The sequence below is a fragment of the Dendrobates tinctorius genome, unplaced genomic scaffold (assembly GCF_039654945.1).
Source record: "Dendrobates tinctorius isolate UK_male_01 unplaced genomic scaffold, ASM3965494v1 ptg000258l, whole genome shotgun sequence".
Lineage (NCBI taxonomy): Eukaryota > Metazoa > Chordata > Amphibia > Anura > Dendrobatidae > Dendrobates > Dendrobates tinctorius.
In genome coordinates, this window is record NW_027361925.1 from 6111557 (window position 1) to 6124162 (window position 12606).

The 12606-nt window shown below is 39.1% G+C and overlaps 1 protein-coding gene across 5 annotated transcripts in view; it reads right to left on the reverse strand.

Annotated features, from left to right (window-relative positions):
• Positions 1–1370: 1370 nt before the first annotated feature.
• STX3 (syntaxin 3) overlaps positions 1371–12606 on the reverse strand; it is a 76843-nt gene continuing 65607 nt past the window's right edge. The window contains exons 8-12 of one of the 5 annotated variants that reach the window (XM_073558815.1): positions 8112–8249; positions 7688–7798; positions 7199–7309; positions 6334–6459; positions 4009–4147 (exon numbers count right to left, since the gene is read on the reverse strand). In XM_073558815.1, the coding sequence (XP_073414916.1) occupies positions 6373–6459; positions 7199–7309; positions 7688–7798; positions 8112–8249 (447 nt within the window). In that variant the 3' untranslated portion in view covers positions 4009–4147; positions 6334–6372. Of the gene's footprint in view, positions 4148–6333; positions 6460–7198; positions 7310–7687; positions 7799–8111; positions 8250–12606 lie in introns of all 5 variants that reach the window. The other 4 variants (XM_073558813.1, XM_073558812.1, XM_073558811.1 and 1 more) reach the window with 4 other exon arrangements.

Sequence of the window (12606 nt, forward strand, 5' to 3'; positions counted from 1 at the left end):
CACAAGATGGAAGAGGAGGGGAGAGGTGTTGTTCCTTCATTTAGTATATGCTTTTATATTCTACAATATATACAAATGTACAAAAACGTGATGAGCATGGGCTATACTGATGGGGGAAGGGAGAAATAGACGACAGATAAATAAGCTTCTCTTAATAGATATATTCAAAAATGGGTTAAAGCGTGTCCAGTATGAACAGTCGCACTTGACGATGTGTGCTTACATGGCTCTCTAATCTATTGCCCAGACTTTCCTGACTACTCAAAGTTCTACTTGCCTTCAAGACATCTTATTGCCCCTAAACTACAAATCACCAGAGGGTGACACTTGAGCCAACATAGTGCTTTTCCCTAACCATCACCAGATATATGAACACTTTGTAAGTCTGGGTGAGTTAGGTGAGGACTACACAGCAACATGCTATGTAGCCAAAGACTCTTTATAGGTGCAATTTGGTTTCATACAAAAAAAAAAAAACAGGCAAATCCCAGATATGTTGCTGGTACATTTTAGAGGTAGTTTTGGAGGCACAACAGGACCTTATTGACGATCATAAGATGCAATGTTTGAGAGTGGCATAGAGCTGTGTCCCTGTAGTCTAATGTAGATGTATGGGTGTTACATTTAAAGAGAACTTGTCACTTGCCCCCCAAAATTGAGTTAAATTCCTTGTGAAAATCCCTGAGCTCTTTTCCATTTTGCAATGCATCACTCCATAGCAAAGATATTCACATTTTTTTATTCTGCAGGGCAGTATGTGAAATCTCTGGTTTGCAGTCCAACTTTGCATTTCTTCAGAGTCTTCTCTGGGGGTGTGCACATTCACCTCTCACTCTCAGATGCTTAGCAACTAAACTGTGATTAGATGTGGCTGGGAGGGCATAGTGAAAGCTGACGCCCCCCAGAGAAGACTGAAGAAATGCCAAGTTGGACTGCAAACCAGAGATTTCACATACTGCCCTCCAGATTAAATAAATGTGAATATCTCTGCAATGGAGTGATGTATTGCAAAATAGAAAAGAGATGCAGAATCTGTGGAGCTCATGGATTTTTCCAAGGTATTTAACTAAGTTTCTTTGAGCAAGTGACAGACCTTCTTTAAACATTCTTCTTATGGATTAATAGAGTAAGGACTAACAGACATTAGGAAGATCTTTCCTGGTAACAGACTTCTTTGATATAGGAGAAGCCCTGTGTCATGGAGCGCCCCCTCAGACCCTGCATCAGGCATGGACAGTGTAGTTTTATACTAGGTGCTCCTTTCAAGTCGTATTTATTTAAATATGTCCACAAGGTGGCACTGTCTATTGCTGTTGAGACATTCTACATTCTATGTAATTGTCTCATTATATGAAAACACAGAACCGACCTTGTTTATATGTAATTTATTGTGTACTTTGTTATCTATTGACACAGCTTAACTACAACTTACTGTATGTCTGTGATTATTATTACACATAACACCTCCCTACCTAATCACCAGCAGGGCTGTGAGGGTATAGAAACTCTGTCATTTCTCATTGTAGGACACAAATACACCTCAAGCAGCACCCCAGTGGCCACAGTATTCCAGTCACTGGCCTACAGTGCACAACTGCGGCTTTGCTCTTTATGTGTATCTTATTTCCGTTCAGTTACCATATTGGAAGGTCAAGTAGGAATTCAGGCTTCAACAACTTACCAATAATGCCGGTTATGTCAATAACCCTCCATGTATGAGAGCAGAATGTAACACATACCACATTTCCCTGCGTGATGTGGCAGATTAGGAATGTTCTCAATAACTACTTTTATTGTCTGCTACCCTCTAACCCACCAAACCTAAAATACAGGTTATACTAGTCTAAAAATGTACTTAAAATTCCTTCATATTTCCAATAAAATACTTAAGTCACAAACAAATCTGACGTATTCTACACTGTTTGTTATATTAATGGGTATAATTAGACTTCTTCTCTTACTAATGCCTGAGAACAGTATTGTGAACCTGTTGCAGTAGTCTTGTCTGCTTGTCAGGTTTTTAACATGTGGGATAGGAAGGAGACAACTACATTTACTGTTGTATCAAAGTGTTATCGTCTTTATCTGTTCTTCAAAAAAAACGAGCTCCACTAGTGTGTCATAACTGGTCGTTTGTTCAAGGGGTTATAAAAATGGCCACTATTACCAATTACAAGCTGCAACCCGTCTTAGACACGTATCAGGATAGGATGCTGCCTGAATAAAAACAGTTTGAGACGTGTCTAAACTGTCAGAGGAGCAGCATTGTGAGCTGATCTGCTCACTCAGCTGTGGAGCAGAAATCTAGCAAGGGAAATCTAGCTGGAGAAAAATAGCCTGTTCTGCAGGAAAAGTTCACATTCTGTCTTGCTACAGTAATGCTCCATTGGCTGAGAGAGCAGATCAGGTCAGGATGCTGCTCCTGTGACAGTTGAGACATGTCTTTAGCTGTGATTCTTCAGACTAACCCCTTCTGATATATGACAAGGATGGGTTGCAGCTTGAAATATGTTACAGTGGCCATTTTTATCACATTCTGAGTGAAACCCCTTTTAATGTCTAAGAACAAGTAGGAAAAAGTTCTATGCAGCTTTCCTAGCATCTGTAAATAATACATGAGTCATTAATGAATAAATTCTGTTCGCCGAGAATTAAAAGTAGTTATTTCTGTCTCAGCCATGAAAGGCAAAGATGGTAATAGGTTTTTAAGACGTACTGCTATTACTGTATCAGATGTTATTACCAGGTAAAGTTGCGGCTGGCCATATTGGAAGTGCAACATTAAATGCTGAACAGCAACCAATTAATTGTTGCTTGAACTGGAGAGCATTGATAGTTCTGTATTTCACACAGTGCAACTAAGTAATGTGCATAGCTTATAGGAAAGCAAATATCTTTTTTGTAGTCCACTTTCATAATCCACCCATTACCTCTCATTATATAACACCCATCATTTTCCACTTTCTTATCTATTTTGCCAGTGGTGCCAGCAAACACCATAATGAGGTCACTCTTGACATTTGAAGTCATTAGTGGAATAAAAGACGTTTATAACAGACATTCCCCAAACTGCGAAGGATTGTCAAAGTTAAAGATTGTCAAAATTAATATATTTCATTGCCTTTATTGAGTGTAATGAGAAAGACGCGTTTTGTGTTTAGGGTAGAATTTTCGACTTCTTAACCTATGTATGTCATGACGGATGTATTTGTCCGACCCGGAAACACATGATTCTGATTACACCCAATAATATAATTATATCCTAATCTTGATGATCCCTCACTACTTGGAAGATCTAAGACTTTGATGAATCGGGGCCACAGTCTTGCTCTATGAATCAGGGACTCTAAAAAAAATATAGTACTACAGCTACTAAGCTATTTTCCTCTTCCCATATTAGTCAGTACATTGCCAGTCCAGCTCCAAACTGTTATGTCTGACAGTGTGGTTTGCTAGGAGAAAATTACCTAACAGCCACAGTTTTTACATTGCAGCTGTCTTCTAGTGCATCCATAGAAACTAGTCTGTCTCAGATTACTCTGGTCTTTGGCTTAAGGCAGATTTATCACTAAACTTAAAGCAGAGAAGAGCCTTGAGAAGACATAAAGTTATAGAAATTATAAGTAGTCTGTAGTTAAAAAAACAAGTCACCTCTTTCCAGGTAACTAGGCTCAAATATTGAACTTGATCAAACATATTAATAATTTAACATTTTGGTTAAAGTTACAACTTAGTCTTCACACCATCTATCTCTAAAATCCCAAGAGTCAATGTACAACATGAGAATAGTTTCTTGTTTGGCACATGCCTGCATAGTTTTCACAAAATGGCCTTATTAACTCAGCACCTCGTGGTTCAGTGTGTCTTTGTAAAATATACAGAAATAATGTGAGGTTTAATGTTCTATTGTCCTATCCTTCTCCGAGTATAGAATTCTGGACAATAGAGAATGATGATGCCACAATCACAAGGAGAAAGCATAGGTCCACAAGTTCCACATATGAGTGAGTTTTCCCAAAGGTTGGAGCATGGATCCTTCTACTGGTGGTGGAAAATGGGTAAACCTGGGTGGTGAGGCAGGTGAAGTTTAGGAGCAAGTTAGGATCAGTAGAATTGGAATGATTGGGTTCAAGAATGGAGTGCTACACTAGGGATAAAGGAAAAAAAAAGATATGTTACAGAAAACTACAAGACACTCTATGACATGTTTCAAGTTCTCATCTAAGATCTATAACCTTAGGTGTCTGCCTTCACGAGTCTATAAACATTACCACACATCAATGATCTGTTATAAATTGCAAAAAATCCGTACACACAAAGATTGGATTACACATGACCTGTTATTAGCATCCCGATTTCAGAAAGATCCATCCTTTTTTTGGTGTTGGCTAAATTTGAAAGATATAAACCAGGTGGAGTCAAACCACCCATATCAGGGGACAATCAGGTCCAGTCTTAGGCCACGTTGTAGCTCTTTTTGCCCAACCTTATGATGTTTCACATAGGGCACAATATGATCCAATCATTCAGTGGTCAGTGTAATATTGCTTTAGAGTTCCCATATAACTAGGGAATGTTGTTTCATCCTTTCCAGTTACAATTTTATGGAGAAAAACTACTAAATGAAGGCGACTTTGCTGCAATATAATTTGTTTAATACATTGTGTCGAGCCATAGTACACATTAACATCAATGAGGAATATTAAAAGAAGAATGTATGAAACAGGAACGAATGTCCTATTGTACACTATGAAACCTGGAGATCCACCATTATGAAGCTGTTAGCGCATGTAAAACGCAAGTATAGGATTATAAGTGAATCCACCAGAGCAATACAATAACAATGGTGAGGTCTACAAATAATATAAATCAAGCTAAAAACAAGGATCTAAGCATTCAAATAAATCCAAGTAGTGTAGACAAAGTTTTAATTGGTACGTGTCTTAAAAATTTACCCTCACATTTGGGTGTGAGGATACACTTCTAGCTTCTCAGCCTCGCACTGTATTCACTACCTAGCGGCATCTTTTCCTGGCTGATTGACAAGTCATTTACTCTGGTAAATGGCTATGGATTTTTCAAGCAACCTGTCAATCAGCCATTGTAGGGTGCTGCTAGGGAATACAGTGTGAGGCTGAGAAGCATCATTCACTTCCAGACACAACTCCAAATGTGATTTCTCGCTTGGAAGTCAGAAAGGGATTGACCTATTTTTTAAAGTGCTACACAATTGCATTAACGGTTTGAGGGGTAAAAGTTTTTGACAGGACCCCTTTCAAAGGCAGCGACTGAAGGTAACCTCAAAGTGTAAAGAAAATAAGATCACATAATATCAGGAATGTGGTGCACAACCAAGACCACCCCCTTGACTCTAGCCTGATTTACATTAGTCATAGACCACATCATTGTTATATTATTCATCTGTTCGATCACTCTACTTGGTCTTAACATGCACTGGCTCCTACATAATAGTGGATCTCCAGTTTTATATTGCACAACTGGACATTATTTACTTTATCATACATCATCGTTTTAATCCCCTTCCCGACATAAGAAGTAATAGTTCATGTTATGTCAAGTCCATGTGTAGGGAGCGGGCTCAGCAGCTGAGCCCGTACCAAACCACGTAGATGCCAGCTGTAGCACAGAAAATTATATAGCCAGGTAAGTTTTATTGCACAAAGAACGCCGTAAAGACAAAACCAAAAACAATTGCAGAATTGCATTTTTTGTGCAGCTTCACCACACCTGTTTTTCATGATGTCATTGAAAACTAAAACTTGTCTTGTACAAAAACAAGTTCCCATACTTCTATGTGGACGCAAAAATAGAAAGTTTCTGGCTCTTAGAAGAAGTGGAGGAAAAAACGAAAGTGCAAAAAAAAAAAGAAAACTGCCGTTGTCGGGAGGGGGTTAATTCCTCATTAATTTTAATAAAGTTTATCAAACATGTATTGCAGGTCTCCTCCATTTTCGAGGTTGTTGTCTTGTTTTTTGTTTGGGCTGCTTTTCAGTTTTAATGATTTGGGATTGAGTGTGGGTTCAAGGATGCAAGATATGGGTTCTCCTATCCCCAGGATACGGAATAATATCTTCAGTAAACAGCCAATCTGTGGTGAATGTACCAGGGAGTACATGCCACTTCTCTTGAGGACCATCATACTGCCCTCATCCTCATAGAGGGTATTGCCTTGAGATAATTTGTTTGTAGGGTACTAGCTTACATTTTGAGAAATATTGCTCTGTACTATAGTACCAACTATTTTAAAGCATTGTCATATCGGGATTGTCATGTTCCGGTTTTCCCCAAATCCCCCAAAAGTTCTCTACTTACAATTGGGTTTGCCTTTCCCCCAACACCACGGTCATACTCTTACTTCTTCAGTCCCACAGATAAGCCGATAATCAAGGCAATAATTGCTAGTAGAATAACTACCACCACAATAATTATGATCATTTTCTGGAGGGAGGCAATATCATGAGAGGGATAAGTAATTGATTACAAAAATATCACTTACAGCCATACTCCTGTTTCAGTGACGGTGACAATTATACAGTGGGAAAGTGTTGTGTACCGGGCTGCTACTCATAGTACAAATAGTTAAAACATTTTCATTATCAGAATTTTTATCATAATTTTTGTGGAACTTTTTTGATATTTATAAAGCAAATACCGTCCAACCCTATGAGTATAGCCACAATAATAAATTGTACTAAGGTATATCTACTCAAGTTTTCAACTAGAAGCATGAAAGTCAATCTTAGTGGACACTCATATGTTAGATAAATTATCGGTGTGCCTACAGTCAGAGTCTTATATACAAGGACATGGCCTGATTAATATATTGCCCGCATGTCCACTGGTCAGGGTATTCCTCACTTACGTTCACAAACCTGGTCTAACATGTATGTCCCACCATGCAGTGGATAGCAGAAAAAAGTGATGGTCCAAGAAGTGCTGTATTTGCCATAGATATGATAGAGAAAAGAAAACAATAGACAAAAGAAAACAACATACAAAATGAAGGACTGATGGAAGGAAGAACAAGCACTGCAAAGTATTTTTCCATCTAAGAGACACAGCTAGGATCTGAACCCGGACATCAGGTTAACCACATTGCAATGTGATATCCTACTGACAAAACAAGTTGTCAAACTAGATACTAAGGGTGTGGATGTTGCTTCAGGGGAATTCTCACCCGCCTGGCCTCACTCTGGTATTTTACTGCTTTCTTTGTGTCAGCCACTGCTCGTTCCACAAAACCCACCGACTCATCCATGTTATTTTCTATGCGGTCTATAAGAGCACCCTTCATGAAAGAAAGAAGGAAAAAAAGCAATAGGCGAACAGAAGCAGGAGGAGAGAGGTGTACAGGAGTATGATAGAAGGATGGCAGGTACAATACATGTGGTAGACAAGCATTGGTTAGGACAGGTAGGAAATAGTATGAAGATGTGGAAGATCCAAGGCGATGAGCATTTATAGATAACAAGGGTAAGGTGCAGAAGCAGGATGTAGAAAGTTAGAAGTGCACAGATACATAACTATGGTGAGATATTGTAGAGCCATATCACAAGGTACTGTCAACGGTCTTCTACATGAACCTTCCCTGAGTCTCAAAACCCTTAGTTGTCGTAAATATATTGTGGTACTATTTTGTCAGTCATCTGGTGTCTCATCTTCTCACCTTTCGTGCTTTATTCTGGTATTTTACAGCTTTTGTGGTTTCAACACGCGCTTTCTCTACATGATCCACTGCCTTCATGACGTTGATCTCTATATTATCTGTCACTTCCCCCTGTAAAAAACAGAATGCTTTAATAAATGCAGCTGGATAATCTTCACTCAGGAGAAGGAATGCAACGAGCGACAGAAAATGTAGTTACCTGAGCTGTCGAGCCTCAGTCTCCAAGCAGAGCATTAAAGATAGAAAACAGGACACAACTGAGACATCCAACGATACATGTGACTTTCTAAAGGGCCTTTTAGAAACTGCCTATTTCCTCATATAGACCACCAAGAAGTTCATACTGTATAACTTCTCCCCATATGTCATCTACGTTCTCATGGTCTCTGTCCTTGTACATTAACACATTAACCCATATGGTTACCTGGTTCTCAACCAACATGGCGATGTCCAGGAACATATCATGAAGTTCTTTCAAGCTGCTCTCCAACCGTACAATATCATTATGCCGGGATTCTATCTCACTTAACGCCTGACGGGATATCTGTGAGTCATTAATTATCTGGAAATAACAGAAATAACCTTTATATTAATATCTGAAACCATGATCACAGAGTTATGTGTTCCAAATAGAAGGTAGTTCAAACATTTTTTTACAATTTTTAATACCTAGGAAAATATATAATGATTTTTTTAAGTTCTCCTAAGGGATTTATTTGATCTCTTGAACTATTTCTTACAATCCTTCTGTATTGTAGCATATAGTGAAATTAGAAATTTCTTATGAAGCCTTAGGATTGTGCCACTTTGATGCTGCTGTTAGAGATTTACAGCAGCATTTAAGTGGTTAAACAGCAGCGATCTAAGCTAACTGATCACTGCTGCTAGAGGCAGACGCTGGCTGTATAACACAGCTGTATATATTGTCATGGCCAAAAGTTTTGAGGCTGCCACAAATTTTGGTTTTCACAGTTTGCTGTCTCAGTGTCTTTAGATCTTTTAGTCAAATGTTTTCATGGTTATTGAAGTACAATTATCAGTATTTCAAAAGTTTTTATCATTTTACTGACAAATACAAGTTTATACAATGACTCAATTTTTACAGTGTTTTTTCCTTATTTTTCAAGACGCCCTGGCAGCTGGATATCAGCTTTTGGGCCAAATCCTGATGGATGACAGCCCATTCTTGTCTAATCAGTGCATTCAGGGTATCAAGAGTTCTGTGCTTTTGTTTCTCCACCCACATTCGAGAATTGATGACCACAGGTTCTCAATGGGATTGAGCTCTGGGAGTTCCGTAACCATTAACCCAAAATGTCAATGTTTTGTTCACTGAGGAACTCTGTTATCACTTTTGCCTTGTAACATGGTCTCTATCATGCTGGAAAAAACATTAATCATTGACCAAATTCCCCTGGATTAATGGGAGAAGTTGTTCGGGAAGGATGATTAAACACTATTTTTTATTCTTGGCAGTCTTCTTAGGCAAAATAATGACTGAGCCCACTCTTTTTGGATGAAAGGCCTCCACAAATGAATGGTCTCAGGATGCTTTACTGTTGGCATGACACAGGAATCATGGCAGCGCTAGCCTTTTTTTCAGTCATTCTGAAGGTGGCTTCATGAGAGAAAATAACTTTGTAGTAAATACTGGGATTGGACTGCAGAAGACTGGGGTAAAGTTATTTTTTCTCATAAAGCCACCTTCAGAGTGTTTAGAACATCTGGAAGAAAAGGTGAGTGCTGCCATAAGTCCTGTGTTATGCCAACAGTAAAGCATCCTGAGTCCATTCATATGTGGGGGCGAATCATCCATGGAGGGGGCTCACTCACAATTTTGCGTAAGAGCACTGACCTGAATAAAGAATGACATTTAAACATCCTCCAAGGGCAACTTCTCCCAACGATCCAGGAGTAATTTGGTGAAGAACAATACTTTTCCCAGAATGATGGCGACCATATCACAAGAAAAGAATTATAACTAAGTCGCTCAGTTAACAAAACACTGACATTTTGAGTCCAGTATCAGAAAACACCCCAGACTTCAATCTCATTGAGAATTTGGGATCCTCAAAATGTGGTTAGACAAACAAAACCACAGAAATCGTGATAAATGCTAAACACTGATTAGGCAAGAATGGGCTGTCATCAGTAGGATTAGGCCCAGAAGATGATATCCAGCTGCCAGGGCGAAGGGCAGAGGTCTTGAAAAATTACGGAGAACACTGGAAATATTGTTTCTTTGTATAAAACGTGATGTATCTGTCAAGTGTAGACACTTATGAAACACAATCTTATAATCGTACTTCACTAACCACAGAAACGTCTGACTAAAAGATCTAAAAACACAGAAGCAGCAAACTGTGAAAAAAAACAAATTTGCCTGAGAACATTTCGCCATGACAGTACTACGAATGTCATGAAGGGGTTAGGGGGACGATCTATGCATGATTGTCGCCACATTAGAAAGATGTTTTCTTAAACTGTGAAAAGTTAGTGAAATAACTGGTCATACTGGTTATTGTTTAACATGTTATCTGTTCGACATTGTAAGCTGCAGAAATGTATGTGATCGATGTGTTTCTATGAAACTGACCACCTCACCTGTATAGTAAGACAGCCAAGCCATCCAGTGGTATTTAGTGTATATACTGTATAACCTGTCAAGTAATGTATGTAAACTTACAATGTCTTAAAGGGGTATTTAAATCTCAAAGCTCCCATCCCAATATGTAGTAGGTGTAATAATAAAAATATTCGAAAATTCCTCCAATTAGAAATATGGCATAGTACTCCTGATAACCTATGTCACTTACCCTATGTGCAGGGCATTGCAGTAACTTAGGTATCCATGGTTATGACCACTGTATAGTGACAGTTTAATTGCTAGTGATCGTAACCATGGATACCTAAGCTGCTGCAATGCCCTGCACATGGGGTAAGAGACATAGCAATTCAGAAGAACTATACTACATTTCTAATAGGAGGTATTTCTTTATGTTACTATTACACCTACTACATAGTGACATAGGATCTTAATTAAGCATTCTCTGCGCTTTTAATGTACATTGCAAAAGATGATTCTGTAGACTAGCAGAGGTCAGAGGTCATATGTGCGGGGGAGGGGGGTAGAGTACACAAGCTTGGACTTAAGTTTACAAAACAACCAGTGACCACACCTCATGTTTAGTTGTAGGTAGTTAGGCCAGTTAGAGCAGTAAGACTATGCACACTGCTGCCTGATTCATTATTGCTTTTGTTCCTTTTTTGTCTAGTTTTTGGAGCTTTTAGTGGTTGTGATCAGTTTTTTATTTGTGCTAAATTTTCGCTTTTTTAAAAAAAAAAATTAATAAAATTGTATTTGTTTTTCTTTTTTTGTGTGTGTTCAAAAATTTGGCCTTGTTTTTTTTCCTTTACAGAAGTTTGCAGGCGAATCATCAATTCCAACTTTTTAGAAAATCATAATTTTTTGTACTCCATTTCCCCTCTGGAATAATTTTTTGTACAACCAACTTTTTTTCCCAAATTTTGCAATGCTTTAGTGAAACATACCACCTTTTGTTCTAACATAAAAAAGGTAAAAAACAAAAATAAAGAACACTATAAAGAAAACTCAACAAAGAACACAAGATAAAGAAAATATGGTAAACAAAAAAAACAAAAAAAATGCAAATCCTGATTTGGAAAGCCCTCTTTTTTTAGGAAGTTTTTGGAGGAGCTTTTTGTCTCCTGAAACATTTTCTAAACCTTGAATAGGTTTTGTTTTCTAAAGCATTTTTGCAACCTTTTGATTAGCTGTAGTTTAAAAAAAACTCAGTGCCCATATGCCATGAATTAGGCTAGTTTCACACTAGCGTTCGTGGGCGCAGCGCAGGGCTGCCGCTAAGCCCCGCCTCCGGCCGTGCCCCCTCCGGTCAGTTCCTCTTCTGATCGCATGAGGCTGCATGCGATCAGCGTATCCTATATTTAGCGTTGGATATGCTGATCGTGCGCTGGTCCGATTTTGCTGGCGCTGCGCCCAGAGCACAAAAATGCAAAACAGTGCGCAGGGCAGCGCCAGCAAAATCAGGCCAGCGCACAATCAGGCTATCCAACGCTAAATATAGGATACGCTGATCACATGCAGCCTCATGCAATCAGAGGGGGAACTGACCGGAGGGGGCGCGGCCGGGGGCGGGGCTTAGTGGCGGCCCTGCGCTGCGCCCACGAACACTAGTGTGAAACTAGCCTCAATGAGACTGGAGATGAGCTTGATATAGAAGCAGAGACCACCACTGTAGATGCACTGAGGACTGCACTAGTCAAGACAACTCATCTATAGATGAGTGGCCCTAAAAGTAATGAATGGCTATGGGACACTCCCTGATCACTATTGTGATTGCTTAGCAAGTTCAGATATGCCTTTAAAGTGATGTTCCAAATAACAACCGCATTGGGGGTAGAAACCCTAAGGTTAAGTTCCCAGGATAAGCATTAAGGCTATGTGCCAACATAGCGTTTCTCAAGCAAAATATTCCTGAGCAGAAACGCACAACCTCTTCCCGAGAAAACGCATGCAGTTTGTGACGCGCTTTTGTAAGCGTTTGTCAAGCATTTTCACAAGCGTTTTCCAAAGCGTTTTAGCCAATTCAATTTGCGATTCCGCAAAATTAATGAACATGCTGCGTTTTTTACCGCTAAGAGATTCCGCAGCGGTGAAAAACGCACCATTGGAACATGTGCGGAATCAATTATAATTTCATTGGATGCTTTTCTTAAGCGTTTCCGCAGCAGAAACGCTTGTCTAAAAGCGCTGCGGAAACGCTTAAAAAACGCTACGTGGGCACACAGCCTTAAGGTTTTGATGTTTCAGATTTTCTGCACCTTTTAAGTAAATTAGGTTACTTGTGTTTTTTCCATTGCGTTTTTGAGTGCATTTT